The 18,585-nt window shown below is 44.1% G+C and overlaps 1 protein-coding gene across 1 annotated transcript in view; it reads right to left on the bottom strand.

Moving 5' to 3' along the window:
* LOC144766617 (uncharacterized) overlaps positions 1–18,585 on the bottom strand; it is a 138,156-nt gene that overhangs the window by 85,121 nt on the left and 34,450 nt on the right. Inside the window, exon 3 of the mRNA XM_078650401.1 lies at positions 11,998–12,156. Coding sequence (XP_078506527.1) covers positions 11,998–12,156 — 159 coding nt within the window. The remainder of the gene's footprint in view (positions 1–11,997; positions 12,157–18,585) is intronic.

The following is an 18,585-nucleotide window of genomic DNA, read 5'->3' as shown; positions in this document are numbered from 1 at the left end:
TTCTGCCATTTCAGGCGTCTTCGGCCCGGCTTGCTTGAATCCTGATGGTGCAATGAGCAAGGGACTCACATCTGAGTATACCCTTCCACGCTTATGGTGGACAAAATGATTCAGAAAAGGGGGTGGTGATGAACAGAGTGCCTGAATTAAGCAGACCACTCTTACCCAGTCCAAAGATCAGGGCTTGATCCATCACCGTTTTTTAGCTCACTGCACCATCCCAGCTCAGAACTTGGCTATATGCAAATTAGTCTGTTCCTGTCCCAGTGCATGATGGGAACAGGGCAAACCAAACTACCAAGCCAATTCTTATACTGGGAAGGAAACAAGCTTCCGGGGACCGGTTTCTGCCATTTCAGGCGTCTTCGGCCCGGCTTGCTTGAATCCTGATGGTGCAATGAGCAAGGGACTCACATCTGAGTATACCCTTCCACGCTTATGGTGGACAAAATGATTCAGAAAAGGGGGTGGTGATGAACAGAGTGCCTGAATTAAGCAGACCACTCTTACCCAGTCCAAAGATCAGGGCTTGATCCATCACCGTTTTTTAGCTCACTGCACCATCCCAGCTCAGAACTTGGCTATATGCAAATTAGTCTGTTCCTGTCCCAGTGCATGATGGGAACAGGGCAAACCAAACTACCAAGCCAATTCTTATACTGGGAAGGAAACAAGCTTCCGGGGACCGGTTTCTGCCATTTCAGGCGTCTTCGGCCCGGCTTGCTTGAATCCTGATGGTGCAATGAGCAAGGGACTCACATCTGAGTATACCCTTCCACGCTTCTCTGGCAATCTATTGCACCCCAAGGGAACCAAAATACTGTCCCAATCAGGAAAAAAGACCCACTGGTTAATTGCCTTCTTCTTAACACAAGGTCTTTAGTCAAACACAGCTTGGAGGTAGCAGAGCTAATCCAGGATGAGGATATAAAAATAGCATTTATCACTGAGTCATGGACTGATGCAGCGTCAGGTCCTGACATAGTCAAAGCCACACCTCAGGATTTTGTTTGTCACTCCCAAAACAGGAACAAGAGAAGAGGGGGTGGTCTAGCCATCATCTATCATAAAAACATCAGAGGATCCTTTCAATCCGGTCCCGCTGGCCTTGACGAGTCACTGCTTTTCAACTTCACTATTTCAGACCATTTATCCTTTAGTGGCTGCCTTGTATACAGACCCCCAGGTACGAAAGCCCAATTTCTAGTAGCACTGAGTAGAGTACTCGAAGCTGCAGCATCTACCCAAATGTTCACTCTTCTGGGTGACTTTAATTTTCATCTGGAATGTGAAGCAGACACAGACATTCGAGAGCTAATCGACCTACTGCTGGGGGTTGATATGAATCAACAGGTATCTGACCCTACACACAAAGCAGGACATACCCTAGACGGGATTTTCTCAAATCATCCCAGTCTAAAAGTGACATCGGTTCTACCAGTCTCTTGGTCAGATCACTCAGCGATTTACTTCACGATGTTCCTCACTACCCCAGAGAAACTACCTAGCACCAGAAATGCTCCGAGACAGGTTAGAAAATGGAAGAACATCAAAGGGGACAAGCTGGAAGACATACTAAAAAACTCCCTGACCCCTCTTTCCGACAATGTGGAGGAAGCAGCTAGGTCCTATACAGCTTGGCTGGACCATGCTTGCTTACTCTTGGCTCCCCCCAAAACTACCTACTCCACCCGGGCAAGTCCCGCTGCTCCCTGGTTTACAGAACAAATCAGGGAACATAAAACACGGTGTAAAAAGCTGGAGAGGATCTGGCGAATGAATTATAGTGATTCAGACAAGCAAATCCTTAATTCAGAGCAAAGACGTTATAAAGAAAGAATCTTACAAGCAAAAAAGGCTTTCCTTACAAAACAGATAGAAGAAGCCAGCAATACCCCCAAAGAATTATTTCAAACGGTCTCATCTTTAGCAAACCCAAAAACGACAGAAATTCCCCCTAGTCTTCCACTCTGTGAAAGTTTGGCCACCTTCTTTCGAGAAAAGATAGAAAACATCTTCTTTTCCCTAGACAGCCTAGTTAAGACACCTCCCTCGAGGGAGGGCCCGGAGCCATTCAGCTCTTCGGTAACACTCCAACACTTCCAGCCCATTACTGAAAAGGAAGTAGTGAGGCTCCTACTAAAAATTAAATCAGGCTCCCCTCATGATCCTTGTCCTACTGCAATAGCCAAACTAGCCCCAGACATCATTGCAAGTGGACTTACTCCTCTTTTTAATCAGATGCTGGATAAAGGGGAATATCCATCCCGATGGAAGCGAGCCTCCATCCTGCCCCTGCTAAAAAAAAACAATCTAGACATCACCGAGATGAATAACTATCGACCGATCGCTCGACTTCTCTCCCCGCTAAAATAATGGAAGGTAGCCTGAATGCACAACTAAGCGCCTTTTTAAAAACAGGGGATCATCTTGACCCTTCCCAACACGGCTTTCGTGCGGAACACAGCACGGAATCCGCCCTGATAAAATCAGTGGAAGACATCAGGCAGGTGATGGATGCAGGAGGCAGAGCGGCCCTTATTCTGCTGGATCTCTCCGCGGCCTTCGACACGGTCCACCACAATTTGTTGGTGGACCGGTTGAGGGCCTGTGGAATTCAGGGAAAGGCACTAAAAATCTTACAGGCCTTCCTGTCCGACAGAACCCAGTCAGTGGCCCTAGGAGACCATGAATCGCATTCATTTGTGTTGCCCTGTGGAGTTCCCCAGGGGTTTTCACTTAGCCCCACCCTTTTTAATGTTTATGTCTCGACCCTTGCCCCGGTGATTCGATCGTTCGGTTTTCACCTCACGGCATATGCGGACGACACACAGATAGTGGTGTCACTTTTACCCGGCAATACTGACAACACAGCTGACAGACTCAAAAACTGCATGCATGAGGTGGGCCGTTGGATGGCACAAAACTGTCTTAAACTTAATTCCTCGAAGACAGAAGTACTGCTCTTTGGAGCTAGGGATAACTTCTGGTCCCCGAGATGGTGGCCAGATGAAATTGGACCTCTCCCCTCGCCGGTGGATAAAGTAAAAAACCTGGGCATACTGGTGGACAACTCCTTGTCCTTCAAACCCCAGATTAATGCTCTTTCTTCCTCCCTGCATTATACCCTTAAAACCATCAGAAAAATTCTCCCGTATTTGGAGAAGGAACACAGGAAAACCATTGTTACAGGTCTAGTGCTTTCACGCCTGGATTATTGTAACAGCTTGATGTTAAACGCCCAGCAGAGTGTTTCGTAACAAACTCCAACTACTGCAGAACGCAGCCGCCTGCCTGATCACCGATACTCCCAAATTCGCATCGGTAGCTCAGGACCTGGTGACGCTACACTGGCTGCCAATTCGTAAGAGAATTGCTTTTAAAGCACTATGCATGGTCTTTAAGGCCCTACATGATATGGGCCCTAGATACATGAAACTGCTTTTCCGCTGGCATAAACCAGCACGAACCCTGAGGTCGGGGGAATTGGCTCTGGTTACTGTCCCCAGAATTAAAAGAGCTCGCTGGGGAGGCAGGAGTTTCTCCCTTGGGGCGGCAGAGGCCTGGAACAAACTTCCTCTTGCGCTCAGACAATCTCAGGACCTGATGGCTTTTAGAAGAGAACTTAAGACCTGGCTCTTCACCCATTAATCCGACTCACTCATACTAGCTCAACCAAGCCAGCGCCAGGACACCCCCGGGTAACTGAGCGCTCTACAAATGTGTTAAATAAATAAATAAATAAAAATGCATAATGAAAAAATAGGAGTACACAACACAAAATTTTACAGAGGCTTAGGATACTTGAGATATATGAGATAGATGACAGATTAAAACAATGTTTCAGTGATTTAAATTGCAAATAAGAGTTTTTGTACAATGAAATGAATGGACGTTTATCTGTTTCAACTAGAAAATAAACATTTACAAGAGGCTGTATAATAAAATATTGCCCACGAAAATATTGTGGTACTATAACATTGTTGTCAGAACTAGCAAGAATCAAAATATCAACTTAACATACATATAATGTAAGTACAAAAATATCCACTACAACAATTTGCTCTCAATATTATATTGGTATATATATATATCAATATATATCTCAAAGAGAATACCTTAGGGACTGGAGCACTTTCATTAAATCTATGGCTTTAATATGTGCTCGTGACACTTCTTTCCATAACAGTTCTCTTTAAAGCTTAGCCCAACACCATGCAACACCCCGAGCTGGCAGCACGCTTTTGCCGAACTTAATATATATAAATATATGTACACACACATACATATATACATATACATATTTAATTGTACGTTAAAATACTTACATTTAAAGTATTAAATAAAAATGATACTACAATTGAAAAAATATATATATAAAACATATACATTAATTAATTTGATTATTATAAAAATGCATATAACTTAAAAAGTATTGTAACTTGTAATAAAAGAAATACACATGTTCTTAATTTGTTAATTACAATTTTTATCCAAATATTTAAAAAAAACTTAATGTCTTTAAAAAAATCAACAATCGAAACATATAAATAATAATTCACAATAAAGCCCAAAAACGTATTATTAATTTAATAAACCATTATATTTTTCAAACTATGCATCAAAAATCAATATGTTCAAATGCTTAAAAACATAACACCATTTCTAAAATATTAAAAAACAAACTACGACAGAAAAATAATATTCACAAGATAAACTAATATATATATCAATGCAATTAAAATTTAAATGAGCAAAAAAAATCCAGGAGAAAGTAACATTTATGGATCTAATTTTAGTCCAAAATCAATAAAAAAATATAAATAATTCAAACAAACTATTGCAACTTCAATCCTAGAAACATTGGCGAAAATCTATACATTGGTGTGACACAGATTAACTATCTAACTCCAATGTTAAAAAAGTGGAGAGTTAGTTTATGGGGTTAAGTACCCACCTCAAGCAGTAACCACAACCTCTGTCAGGGTGAACCAGGGTGAACCACTAAAGTCACTAAATAAAGCTAAATTCAACCTCCTTGTAGCTATGGCACAGGGCAGGCAGGCCTCATTTAGAGGTAATGTGTAAAGTGTTTATGGAACACCAAAACAGTAATGAAGTCAAAATACAACACAAGAAAAATCCCAAACCAATTTAGAAAAATGCAGTATATTTGAATAAATAAAATGACATCAAAATGCCTAAACTCCAATCTGGCTTACCCGAGCTATGAATTTTTATCTGGTTGCGGTTGACCAGCACCTAGGTGCAGGTTAAGGCTGACTGCGATAGAGCGTGTGTCAGATGCAGAAGCCAAGTTTAACATGGTCGGAAGATTTACCTTCGCACTTAGGGCCTGTTTATGAGTTCGGTGGTCTTGGGACCACCACCAAATGGCATCAGAATAACCGCTGCACCGTTGGTGGTCCGACCGCCCTATTACGATGCATGCAGTTTCACAGATGAAAGACCACCTTGATCCCGCCACCGCCAGGAATTTTTGATCGCCGCAGGATAGGCCAATGCCTATGTCAGAGGGTGCACCGCCAGTGTTACTGCTGGCCCAATTACGATGTACCATCCTGGCGACGTGTCTGTGGCGTTCCAACCACCACATCTGAGCTGGCGGAAATGGGGAAATATATAAGGCTGAAACTCACCTGTACTCAGCTTTACACATCCTGTGCCTCCATGGAACCGAGGGTAAGCTATACCAGTTTCTCTAGACTCCTCAGCAAATAGATGCCCCGCCATGGACCTGGCAAGAGTTTGGGGGACCATGGACCAAACATATTTTGTGGCCCCCTGTTCTGAATAGTTCTGAATGTATGACACAATTACAGCTCAACAATGCCCTTTTTGGCAGGTCACTGCACAGGCACACTCTGCCAAAGTTGAAATGTGTTTACATCTCATAATCATGGACAGTGGTGTGTGCATTATATTGTGTCACACAACAGTACCTCCTCACCAACATCATATCAATTGACACCCTCACATTGTTCACATGCTCGGTCCAGTGGTGATATCAAATATACATCTGTATGGATGTGTCATGAAATTGAAACACACCTTCTCTGCTAAATCTCTGCAATGGACTCACATTAATATCAGGTAAATGGGATTCAAAATAATCAATGTGGTAAGCATTCAAAGGTCATAATGTAAAGACCGTCTACAGAATAGGTATGCCTCTACCAGGAGGACCGCTGAAAGGCTGGGGCCCTGGGCCACAGTCCATTGTGCACTCAATAACTCTAGGTGCACAGGACCTGTGGCTTGAAGTATATAAGGGACAACTAATAGCATAACCAAGTGCCACCACACATATGTGGGAAATGTGAAAGTGCAAGTCATGAAAGCAAACATAGCAGTTACACATTTAGATAATGTTGGTGTAGTGTACACACACAGGAATGGACACATGTCCATACAAATGTGTACAAAGGTATGACAATTTAACACCCTCTATGGGTGGATAAACAAAAATCTAACTTGCACACATCAAAAACATTTCCAACCTACATCATGGGGAGAAGTGCAAACTAAATGATGCTGACATTACCCAAGCCAAGCTGAAATACCTACCATATGAAATACCACCCAATGCATTATCAGCCCCAATTGGGTTTCAGCCCACATATCCATCCATTGAACATTTCCCCTTATCTTGTGTGACTCCAGCACTAGTTCCAAGGTCAGATCATACTAAACACTTCAAATGGCTCAGCGATCAGGGTGAAACAAACACAACTGTAGTCACATATCCCAAAGTATCCAATCATATCAAATAGGTAGAAATGTAAAGGCAGGACAAATGTGTTCTAAACAAAGCAAATTTTTATTTATGCAAGCACAATTAGATGTACTAAACCAAAGGCCAATGCCCAGTCCATTTTCAAAATGTGTGGTCCAGCACACTTCTGTGCTACTAAACTTGACCTTCATGACATTGCCAGGGAACCTCCTCACAAAGGGGCATCCATTGGGCATGGCAGGCACCTCGAAGATCTTACTTGGGATGGGGACAGTTGGGTTTGGTAGGGGTGTTCAACATTTTGAAGTGGGAGTCTTGGGAGTGGAAGGGGTGGCTGGGTCTGGACTTGGGTGGATTTGCAGGTGGAAGGGCTGTGTTTGGGTTGTCAGGGGTTGGCACCTTTGTGGAAAGGTTGATAGGTGGGTTGGGAGGTCAGATGGCCAGGTGAATGCTTGGATCCTCAGTGAGGAACTTGAGAAGGTCTTTGGGAGTGAGTGGGGTCTTGGAGGTAGTGGGAGAGTCAGTGTCTGATATGTTTTCAACTGTTGTAGGTGCAAGTGTGTCATGTGTATGTGGTGCAAGTATGGGTGTGTCTTGTTTCTTTGGCGTCAGTTGGGTGTGTGATTGTTTCTGTCTGAGTTTCTTAGGTGCGTATAGTGTGAGTGATGTGTCTGTCGATGTTGGTGCAGTGCAAAAGCAGGGTGTGTGTATTGTGACTGCTGATGTGGTGGTGACTATGGGTGTGGATGTCTGTGATGTCTGTATGGATGTTATGGTGGTTGTGGTGGTGCATGTGGGTGTGAAGGCATCTGTGCTGGGTGGGGGTGTGGTGTGTGTATGCATGTGTGTTGTCTCCTCTGCTGTCCAGTGATACATACCTGTTGCCAAAATGAAATTGGGCTGGACCATACATTTAAATAGTGACACATATCATGGGTCCTAGGATGATAATTTCATACTAATACACTTACAGACAGCATTCCAACATGTGGCATCTAAAGGAGATTAATACATTTGATTTTATATGCAAAAATATACATGTATAATTTGGGTATTGCATGTTAGGAAAGTAGTAAAAGCTGAGATGAGAGCACACAGGATATTGAAGTGTTGTGACAGTTAGTGAGGCAAATTTAACAGGCTATACCCCCCCAGGTATTCCTGTCCAGCCCTCAGAGTGCAGTATCTGCAAGACCTTCTCCTCCTAGGGAAAGAGTTGTAAATGGGTGCTGGGGTGACCACCACCAGTCTTCTGAGTCTCCAGGTGTTGCTTGGAGGCCAAGGAACGCACCTTCCCCCTCAGGTCATGCCACCTCTTTTTAATTTCCATCTTCGTGCACAGGGTGGTACCTACACTATTCACTTTGTTGACTGACCTGTCCCACATATCCGTTTTCCTACTGAGAGGAGTATGTTAGACTTGGGCTCCAAACAATTGTGGCTCTACTGATTTCATCCACCATGACTAACAAATTAGCCTCTGAAAAACTAGGATTTTCTTGATGTGATATAACTCTTAATTAAAGTGAGTGACAATGACTAACAAAAAACTCCAAGGGATATTAGAAAAAAAATGCAACAAAAGTGTGTGGAGAGTGTTAAAAGGGATTGGAAAAAAAGGAAAGCCTTATGTGACCAAAATAGTAGCTCTGCCTTGCTGTGCTAAAGGGGAGAGGCAAAGGATCATGGTCTGTGATGGGGTGTGTTTTATAATGTGACTTGCAGGTGTGTCCACTTAGCCAAAGGAAATCAGCTGTGTTTTTTGTATCAATCCTATGGGTAGTGTTCTGGTGCTTTGCTGAGAGTGTACCGTGTTGGCCTTCTGCCGTCAGGGAACCGCTGCTAGGGGACGGCTTCTACAACTGTGTTATCATAATCTGGTCAGAAGGAAGCTGCGGCCCAGATGGCGTTGGAGTACGTATTGCCAACATTGCAGTCTGATGCGGCCCAGGTGGGACACACTCTGTCGATGGCAGCCGATGGTTCAGGCCGCATGCATCATAATGCGTCGGTTAGAAATCCTGCGGTTTTCTTGGGACCATCAATGCGGGGGTATGGCGGTGAGCCCGCCAAACTCATAATTGGGCCCTTAGTCTGTGAAATGAAAGTAAAACATATCAGCAGGACAGCTGGCTGTGGCAAAAGACGGCTCTATGCCATCAGATAGCCACCGGACATATTTTCAGTTTAGCTGTTCAGTTTTGGTGGAAAAGCTGGATGTGGGAGTAATTTCAATTTCACGCCATAGAAGCTCCTTCGCTGGCTGGATACTTTTGATGCCTTAGTTCAGTGAAGATTTCCATGTTTGGACTTAGTCACGTTTTTGGAGCTCGGATTATTTCAGCCGGTCAATGCTGCTGGCTGTAGCCAAAGAGGACAACACGAGGTCCAATATCTAACCACATTCCGATTCCATAATATTCAGAATTTTGGAAATCACTACTTTACTTTTATACATCTTGCCCTGTGCGACATAAAATATACATTTTAAATCTCAGCTAAATAATAGCTCAAGGAATGATATGAGGGCCCAATACAATGCAGTGAGTCTTGAAAAAAAAGATGTGTGGATGGCTGGGTGCGCAGAGTGGAGTCTACTGCTTGCCTTGACCCCAAAGTCTGTATTTGAGAGGAATGAACACATTGTTCAACTTTCCATGAGTTCAAGTTGAGTTTAATTCCAAAAGGCAACAATTACCAGGCCATCATGTCAAGAACCAGGGCAAGCACCCCATATTAGTTGGATGGTCCACCATCGTAAAATATACGTTAAGCATTCATTTCGCCTATTCTCGAAATGTTAAAGACCTTCACTAATAATTGACGCATGTGATCAAAGGACTTAATCTAGAGGTCCGCTTATGTGTTATTGTCTGTCTCTTTTCTCCTAACAGGTTTCTAGTGTATTCCTGCAAATCGCAGTGGATAACGACGGAGACTGTCCGGTGAATCATCACATAAAATAATTTTTCACATATAGAGCCTTACGATAGGGTACGCCTTAGCGCGCGCACACCACCGGAGGACTTTTTGCTAGGTCCTGACGAGTGCTGAGCAAATTGCAACTAAAAACAGCAGAAACATGTTGACCATTTTTTATATTCAACAGGACTCCGGTTCCCTAACTCAGAACCTTGTGTAGTCCGTTCACTTTGTTTTTAATCCAATGCAGGTTGGCCATTATTAAAGATTTTTGTAAAGGCTACAACCTTTGCATTTTTTAACACACTGGCACACTCATTTATAGTCACTTCTAATTTGGGCACTGTTACACTTGCCACATCCCGCTCCGCTGTAACCAGGCGTTGTAGCACGCTGGGGGGACATTCGGTCACCCCAGCGGGGACCCAATGATGAAGCATGTCACCAACTAGTGGTGAGTGAGGGTCCTTCATAAAGAAAAGAATTTCCCTCTCCCTTACGATAGTCTTGGGTGAGTATTGCACCCGACGGGTTTTGTCCTAGTAGGGTAGCTTGTTGGGTACTCACAGGGGGATAGAGATTGGATACTTTGTACATGTGTTGTGGGAGTAATGACCACATTCACAGTACAGAGTGAACAAACAGACTTCACATTTTTGTTTATGGTAGCAACTTTCTTCTTTGTTCTTCTTTCACTGAGTCACTCCTCTGTTGTTATTTGCGAATTTGATTGGGGTATAGGAGCGTCTACTCATGCCCTCTCTTTCTTGTTGGTATTAACTGCATCATGTCAAGTGCCCTTTCATGACTGTGAAGGTTTCAATTAGGCCCTTGATGGTGATATTGTTAGAAAGGGATGCGCTTGGTTCAACACCGGCATGTGCAAGCAACGCAAGAAGACAATTGGGCTGAAAATATTATTAAAGGAAAAGATCACTATGATAGAATTATGCATTTCACATGAAAAGCACTCTAGTATGTGTTAAAAATAGGTCACAGGCCATGCAGCACACAGCCATAAGGAGATTACGGGTTTGGATATAGACATGCATTGCGGTACCACCTTTACAGCTGTGCGAAGCATGGAGTTGGCTGCCGCATTGCACTGAATGTGAAAAGTCATCTCAATTGGATTTGATAGTAGTGACAAAGCACAGCAATAGGATCTGGAACTATTTCAAAACGTTTCTTGTTCATGCAAGGACAACAATTGGGTACCACAAAGAGCAACAAGAAGAGCACTGGAGGAGAACTTCAATGCACTGGGTTGGACCTAGAGGGCAGGGGTATCACTGGGATAGTACCTCCAGATACTGCAATGGAGAGCATTATGATCAGCATGGAGAGTGACTTACTTGGTCAGGCTCTAGAATCCCTTAGATGAGATTATAAGGTAATTGGACATTGTCATGGGTGAGACCTTGAAGCACAAGCATAATCTAGGTGGTGGGCCATGGACACACTTGTCTGGGACCTGGAAACACTTGTGTGAAACTTGGAAACACTGGTTTGGAACCTGACAGCACTGTTTTGAGACATATAAGCACTGGTGTAGGGCCTGGAAGCACCTCTGTGAATCCCGAAAGCTGTGATTTCAGGAACCGGGTGCACTGGTGTGTGACCTGGAAAGACATTGTATGACCTGAAAGAAAGATTTTGTTTTGCATTGCACATGGAAACACAAGGATAGGACATGTGGGTACTGGGATTATCACAGGGGTGGAGCCTGGAGACACTAAGGGCCCGATTCACAGAACTAACTTAAGACAAAATCCTAAACTGACTACTTTTGGCATTCACAGAAGTTAGGATTTTGTCTTAAATTCGTCTTAAGACAAATTTAAGACAGACTTAAGACAGACTTAAGACAGACTTAAGATAGGATTTTGTCTTACGTCTGTCTTAAGTCTGCCTTAAGTTTGTCTTAAGTTTGTCTTAAGTTTGTCTTATGTCTGTCTTAAGTCTTTCTTAAATCTGTCTTAAGTTTGTCTTAAATCTGTCTTAAGTCTGTCTTAAATTTGTTTTAAGACAAATTTAAGACAAAATCCTTACTTCTGTGAATACCAAAAGTAGTAAGTTTAGGATTTTGACTTAAGTTAGTTCTGTGAATTGGCCCCAAAGGGAGGAGGTGATAGTGTTGGGACACAAAGATAGCAGTGGCTTTGGTTCCTGGAGCTATGGAGGAAACTGAGGTGGGCCGGGGGATTAAGGGATGAATTAACAGAAGAGGCATTCAGATGTCATATGATGCCCAGAAGGAGCAGTCCTAATGGTAGGTCAATCCCCAGCCGTCTTTATCATTCTTGGTATCTGCTCACCCTTTTTCAGGACACCCTGACCCGGACCACAGGCTTTGATCTTGTAACAGTCATCACATGTGTCCTTGGTGGCAGGTGGGCTTCTGCAGGTGAATCCTTCTCTGCAGGCACAGCGGGTGTTCTGGGTTGGGATGCAGTCGGCAACCACGTCGAGAAAAGCTGAGGATCAGAAAAATAACTACTTTTAATCTGCACTTCATGCAGCCCGCCATTAAATTCATATCTTTCCCTACATACATACAGTGGCAGATGATGGATTATTAATTTGGGAAGGGTGGTACCATAAAAACGTAACAACATGTTAATTTTAAGTACTCCCAGCAATTGTAAAGCCAAGAAAACTACACAGTAAAATTCCAAAGCCATTTTTGAAAAATAGGGAACAAAAGACACCAACATCAGATAAGGGGAATGGACATATGCATTTTTATATTTTTTTAATTTATAATTGTTTTTATTGATTTTACAAAAATAAAAATACAAACAAAAATTACAGTGAAGGTGACCTAACTAACAATAGTGTGCATTTTTGCCTTTATTAACACAAAAAGCACCTAGAAAAGTAAAGCACCAATGTAAAGTGTTAGTTGTTGGTTGATTGGGCCTGGCACCATGTCAGGTGGATAACAATGGAGCAAAGGGCAGAAGGATACACAAGTCAGGTTTCACCAGTCAAAGTTTTTCCATGATTTTGTCACTCTTATGGAGGTGAAACTCTTACTGTAAGGCATTGGCTGTGGCTGAATCTGGCAAAAGTTTACCAAAGTCAAATATGTAGTTGTTGAGCTCCCAAAAAGCCATTGGTTTTAGCCCCAAAAGCTTGGAGAATGACTAGGTTGATTTTGTAGCCATATGAATTGTTTCATGCTGTGATAGATTTACTGCCTTGCTACAGTCCAATATCTTACCGTCTGGCAAAATCCTCTTTGGATTAAAGCTGGAAGCTGTAACTGGGCAAAGATAAACAAGGCTGGATACCTTTACCCTGTGGCCTGCCAAACACACTTTCAGCATAGTAAAATGCTCTGCGCTGTATAAACCTGATTGTATTGTCCACCTTTCTTGTTCCTTGTTCCAGTCTTCTGGAAATGGAAAAAATGTTCTCCAGCAACCAGGAATGTCCCTCCTGGTCATTCCCACACCCTTGGATCCTCTGGCAGACTTCTAGGCTAGGAGTCTTTCCAGTCGAGGCTCCTGCAGGGCCAAGTCCTTTGTGGTCATCTAGGCCCTCTTGGAGTCTGGTATACTTCAGCTTTTTGTTTCCCTGGAACAGGCAAACAGGAGGGCAACCACTATACCTGTGGAGATGATCATTTCCAGACCCTGGGTGTCAGCAGGAGACACAAATCCTTGAGCATTCATTCTTCAAACAGGGCCTTTTCCATCAGGTGTTGTCTTAAAGAGGTCCATGAATGTTCTGGGGAGGAGGTGGTGAGGTGCCAGTCTTATCCTGTGCTCTACTATGTGATTTCAGATGTTTTCCTCACACAATCCTGACTACATTCTCACCCTATTTCTACCTCCTTGTGCAGCACGTCCTGTCTGCTTTGCTGTGAAAATCTGCACAAGCCCTAAATACAGAATCACTAACCTCTTCCTCCGCCAGAAAGGGCTCTGGTTCTTCCTGCATCACTCTTCTATTTATAAGCAGTTTCCTTTCTCTATTGTAGTGTACTGTATTGTATATAATATTTATAGAGCGCAACAAACACCCCAAGGGTACCCTGGTGCTATAGTACGTCAACACTGATCATCATAAAACGAGGAGTACAGAAGCTAAATTGGACGGTACTCAAAGACAGCAAGATCAAGTTCTTCGGAACAGCCACGTTTTTAATCCTTTTCCTAAACATAGACTGGGTGCTACATTGCCTAATTCCTGGTGGCAACTCATTCCATCCATTCTATCTGGACCAAGAACTGATTCAAGCTGCTGGAATTGGAGCAAGAGGTCCAGGAGAGCCTCTGATCATGAACGGGAGAAGGCCCTGTCCGTCCCACTTGGCATATCCAAATCAAAAGAGGTAGTGTGAAGGGTGTCCTTTGTTGTACTAAGTGCTCCTGTCCCCACCCCAAAGGGATCCCTGTTAAGAGGCCAGTTGCTGACAACACCTCTGTTTTCCCAAGCCAAGAGGCCAAGCCATTGTCATCTAGAGAGTAAGGTTGTTACCACCAGCCAAGAGTAGCAAAACCAGGTTGAGCTCATGTTTTGCTCAAGCATCACAAAGCATATTTTTACAAAGTTTATTTTTTACTAAAGTTATCAAAATCTGATTTCTCCATTAAATTAGATTTTTAAAAATGAGTAGAAAATAGCTTTGATTGCTCTTTCTAGCACTTCCTCAGCGAAGATACATTTTAAGGATATTTATACCTAGGATTGTTCATGGAGAATCTGATTAATATATACAGTGAAAACAGCTTTAGGATATAGTCAGGGACCAGACTCAAAGGTGGCTTAACTGACGCTGAAGCTGCAACGCACATGGGTCATAAGGCTCTTTAAGAAATACCCTGTCTCATTAGGCAGGTAGCTGTGGTGGGCCTGGAAATACTCCAGAAAAGGGGTCTTGATATTATTCTCCACCTGGGCCATGTCGTTAGTAAAGTAGACACCGTCTTCTTCTTCTTGTCTGATTTATTGAAATACGCAAGTGTAGTCTAACAATCTGAAGCATGTCAAATGAAGTCTCCCTGTCCTCATGTTCTGTATTAGAGACTTACTATAAAAGGAAGTTGCATTTATCTTGCTTTACTGCTGCTAGTCAGTATTTTGGGGTTGCAGTGTTTTCCCAACGTCCAGTAATCGGTCCATTTTTTTCTGCACCTGAGTTTTTCTTCAGTCCTCTCTTCTCTATCTGTCAATGTTTTTTCTATTTCCATTTCATTTTAGTTTTATTTCCTTTGCCTCAGTTTCCACTATTATTTACTGAATGCACTTCTATCCTTGCTAACCTCACTAAGGGTGGTTGGTCTCCACCCTTATTTTATCTGAACTGCTTCAGTCTACTGCTATTACTGTGCATGACGTTTCGTCACTTTTACAGTTCACCCCTTGCAGATTCTGAGCTATACTCTAGAGCTGACCCGGGGACTCTTTTCTTGCCAGGGTCTTTTCTTTTCTGTTCTCTTTGCAAGCAGAGGTCCAGCCTCAGGGCTCCTACTCACATCTGTCCATTTATCCGGGTAGATATTTAGCTACTGTGTGGGTGCACTATTCCAAATATGTAGCCTGCCATTTTGTTTACTAAAGTAAGCACCCATCACTGTGGGCTAACAAGGCATACTTCATATGGATAAAAAGATAAAATAGATTTATCCGCATGAAAAATGTACTCTCTGTTTCCATGTATCACTGTGGTGCTTTAAAGCTGCAGCCCAGTAGGAGCACTAAGGTACTCCAGGCAGCCGTATGTTTTTGTCATATATGTGGGTGGTGTAAATACACATTGCAGACCAAATGTGACATTTGACTTTCATGCCACTGATGCTCCTTCTGCGCAATCTACCACGGCCTTACAGCAAAGTTAAATAGATCAATCGTGTGAAACCAATTTTAATAGAACCATTTTAGAGTTAGAGCTTACACACTGTAGTACTGAATGGCCAGGGGTGAGCAAGCAGAAAAGGCAACTATGATACACACACACATTGTGGTCGGTCAAGCTTTATGGCATCCACGATTACTCAAGCACAGAACTGTCCGCGGACTCTTTTTGCAGTGGTGAAGAAGCTAACGGGAGCAGACACGGTACCTTCTCCTCTGGCTCTGGATAAACCACAGTGCGATGCCATCGCAGATTTTTTCATCTCTAAGGTGGAGCGTATTCATGAATCCTTGATTACTCCTCTGCCATCTGCTGATTCCCTACCGGTGGATACTTTTAGCAGTCCTCTTCCCCCTCCTTCAATGCACATCTACGACTGGCTATTGTTTGATGACATCACTTTCTCATCGTGCTTGAACAGTATCAGGTCAGGCTCCCCTCGGGACCCTGTTCCTATGAAAATCCTAAAACTGTTGGACCTCGAACCACGGAGAGTCCTAATGAGACTTCTGAATACATCTCTTACAGAGTCTGTGGTGGCACAAGAGTGGAAGCATGCCATGGTCGTTCCCTTGCTGAAGAAGACCGGCGCGGACATCACTAACTTAGCCAATTTCAGGCCCATATCCCTGCTGCCTACATGTTCTAAAATCTTGGAACGACATGTGAACACTCAGCTTAATTTGTTTGTTGAAAACGTGGGATATCTACATTCATCCCAATCTGGGTTTCACGCACATTACTCCACTGAATCCGCACTCCTCGGGGTGACGGAGAGGCTTCGGCACGGTATCGATCGCGGGGAGACCTTTGCACTCATCCTTTTGGATTTGAGTGCAGCGTTCGATACCGTGTCTCATTCCATTCTTCTTGACTCTCTCCGCTCCCTTGGTGTTGCTGGATCTGCGCTGGCCTGGATTGCCTCCTTTCTAAGTGAGCACACCTTTCAGGTGTTTTTGTCAGAAGCTGAATCTGCTGTCCATTCCTCTGCATATGGCGTCCCCCAGGGGTCGATTCTCAGCCCTCTGCTGTTTAACATCTATGTCAGACCCCTTGCCACCATTGTGCAGGACGCCGGTTTGACAATCTATTCGTATGCCGACGACACGCAGATTGTATTCTCTCTCTCCGGCAGTGAGGACCATGAGGTCTCTGCCTTGAAATCTGGTCTGTCACGCGTTGCTGCTTGGATGCATGACCATCAGCTCAAGCTCAACGGTGACAAGACCGAGGTTGTTATTTTGGGCAAGAATAAAGATCTGTGGGGCCCCCGGCATTGGCCCTGTGATATGGGTCCTTTGCCGAACCCAGTCACCGTAGCCCGCAACCTCGGCTTCCTCATTGATGACAGGCTCTCTATGAGACAGCAGGTAACAAGGGTCGCTGCAATCTGTTTTTCCACCTTAAGATGGTTGCAGAAGATCCTATGGATGCTGCCTCGCTCTACTCAGAGAACTGTCGTCCAGGCTCTTGTGATCTCCCGCATCGACTATGGGAATGTGCTTTATCTTGGGGCCGATAAGGCCACTATAAATAAGCTTCAGGTGGTGCAAAACTCGTCAGCTCGTTTATTGTGTAATGTACCCCGGAGATCTTCCGCAGCTCAGGCTCTGCGTGACCTTCATTGGCTTAAGGTCCCGAACCGTGTAAAATTTAAAACATTATGCCTTCTCTTTAAAATCAGGCAGGGTTCTGCTCCTAAATACCTACAGAACCTGGTTCAAGTCTACAAGCCTGGTCGCACTTTAAGATCTTCCACTAGTGGCGATTTTTCTGTTCCCAGAATTAAACTGGCCAAAATGGGTGGCCGCTCGTTTTCTTATCTTGGCCCAAAGATGTGGAATGCTCTTCCGCCGGCCTTGAAAGCCGAGACTGATCTCCTCCCTTTTAGAAAAAAATTGAAGACCCTTCTGTCGTGTCGTGATGCAGTCTAGTGGTTGGGGGGCAGAGTTAGGAACAGGAACAGGAATAGGAGGGACAAGGACCGAGAGTTAGTTAAGGGTAGGACACGAACGAATAAAGACGTGTTAAAACCCACTATCTGGCTCCTGTGGTAATTAAGGGGAAGGCACGACAATGGCGACGAGGGTGGGATAGGTACTGAAGCCCACATTGCCTAAGACCCCCTGCCGTCCGTGAACGGCCAGGAAAACAGAGAGCCTGCAGCCCGTGTTGGCGCAGCGTGTGAGGAGCGCGAAAACGGAATGCTCCACACGCCGCGCCTGAATGCTGCCCCAGAATCTAGTGGCCGGTAACTAAAAGAAAGGAGCTGCCTGCACTGTTGGAGGGCCACCGGAGTGTCCCTAGTTCGGGAGAAACGGCCAGCGAACACGGTGAGCCTGCAGCCTGTGTCGGCGTAGCAGGCGGGGGGGGCTCGAAACCAGGGTCACCTCTCGCAGCGCGCGCGTATGCTGCCCAAAGCGCGAGGATCAGCGCTGTTTCAAAGAAACCGTGCCCGCCCTGCCAAACGGTGGTTTTCACACCGCGGGAGTTGACATTGAGAAAACCGGCGCGAATCAGCACCACAGCCGAGGAGAACGCGTGAGGACAGCCAGCCATGAGCAGCAACAAGAGGGTGAGTCCTCACACGCCTGAATGTCTGTGCAAAATACATTAACGGCTGCCCAAAGCTCAAGGGAATAAAGCAAATGAAATTTTGAGAATGAAGCTGTGATTGAGAAAGAAACCATTTGTGTCCCAAACGGCGGCCATCTTAAAGTCAGGCGCCAGCCATAGGCCCCTATTGAATTTTGTGTCGGCCATGTTAGGGTCAGGCAGTTGTGGAACCTGCCAACAAGCGTGAGAAAATGCAACCCTCTGAGATCAAGGAAAAAACACAAGTATATGCAAGAGGTTTGACAAAGAAACAAGCACAGGCAAGTGCAAGAAGAAATAATAAGCAAGTGCAAGAGATAGAATAAGAAAAGAAGCACGAGCAAAGCGACAATAAACAAACTAACGAACACTAGTAAAGACAGAAAGAAACCACAACATACATTGGCAAACAACAAGCATAAGCAAATACGAACAGTCAAACGCA

The sequence above is a fragment of the Lissotriton helveticus genome, chromosome 7, assembly GCF_964261635.1.
Source record: "Lissotriton helveticus chromosome 7, aLisHel1.1, whole genome shotgun sequence".
In the NCBI taxonomy this organism is placed as follows: Eukaryota; Metazoa; Chordata; class Amphibia; order Caudata; family Salamandridae; genus Lissotriton; species Lissotriton helveticus.
The sequence above is the reverse complement of the archived record's forward strand: the minus strand, read 5'-3'. Positions and strand labels throughout refer to the sequence as shown.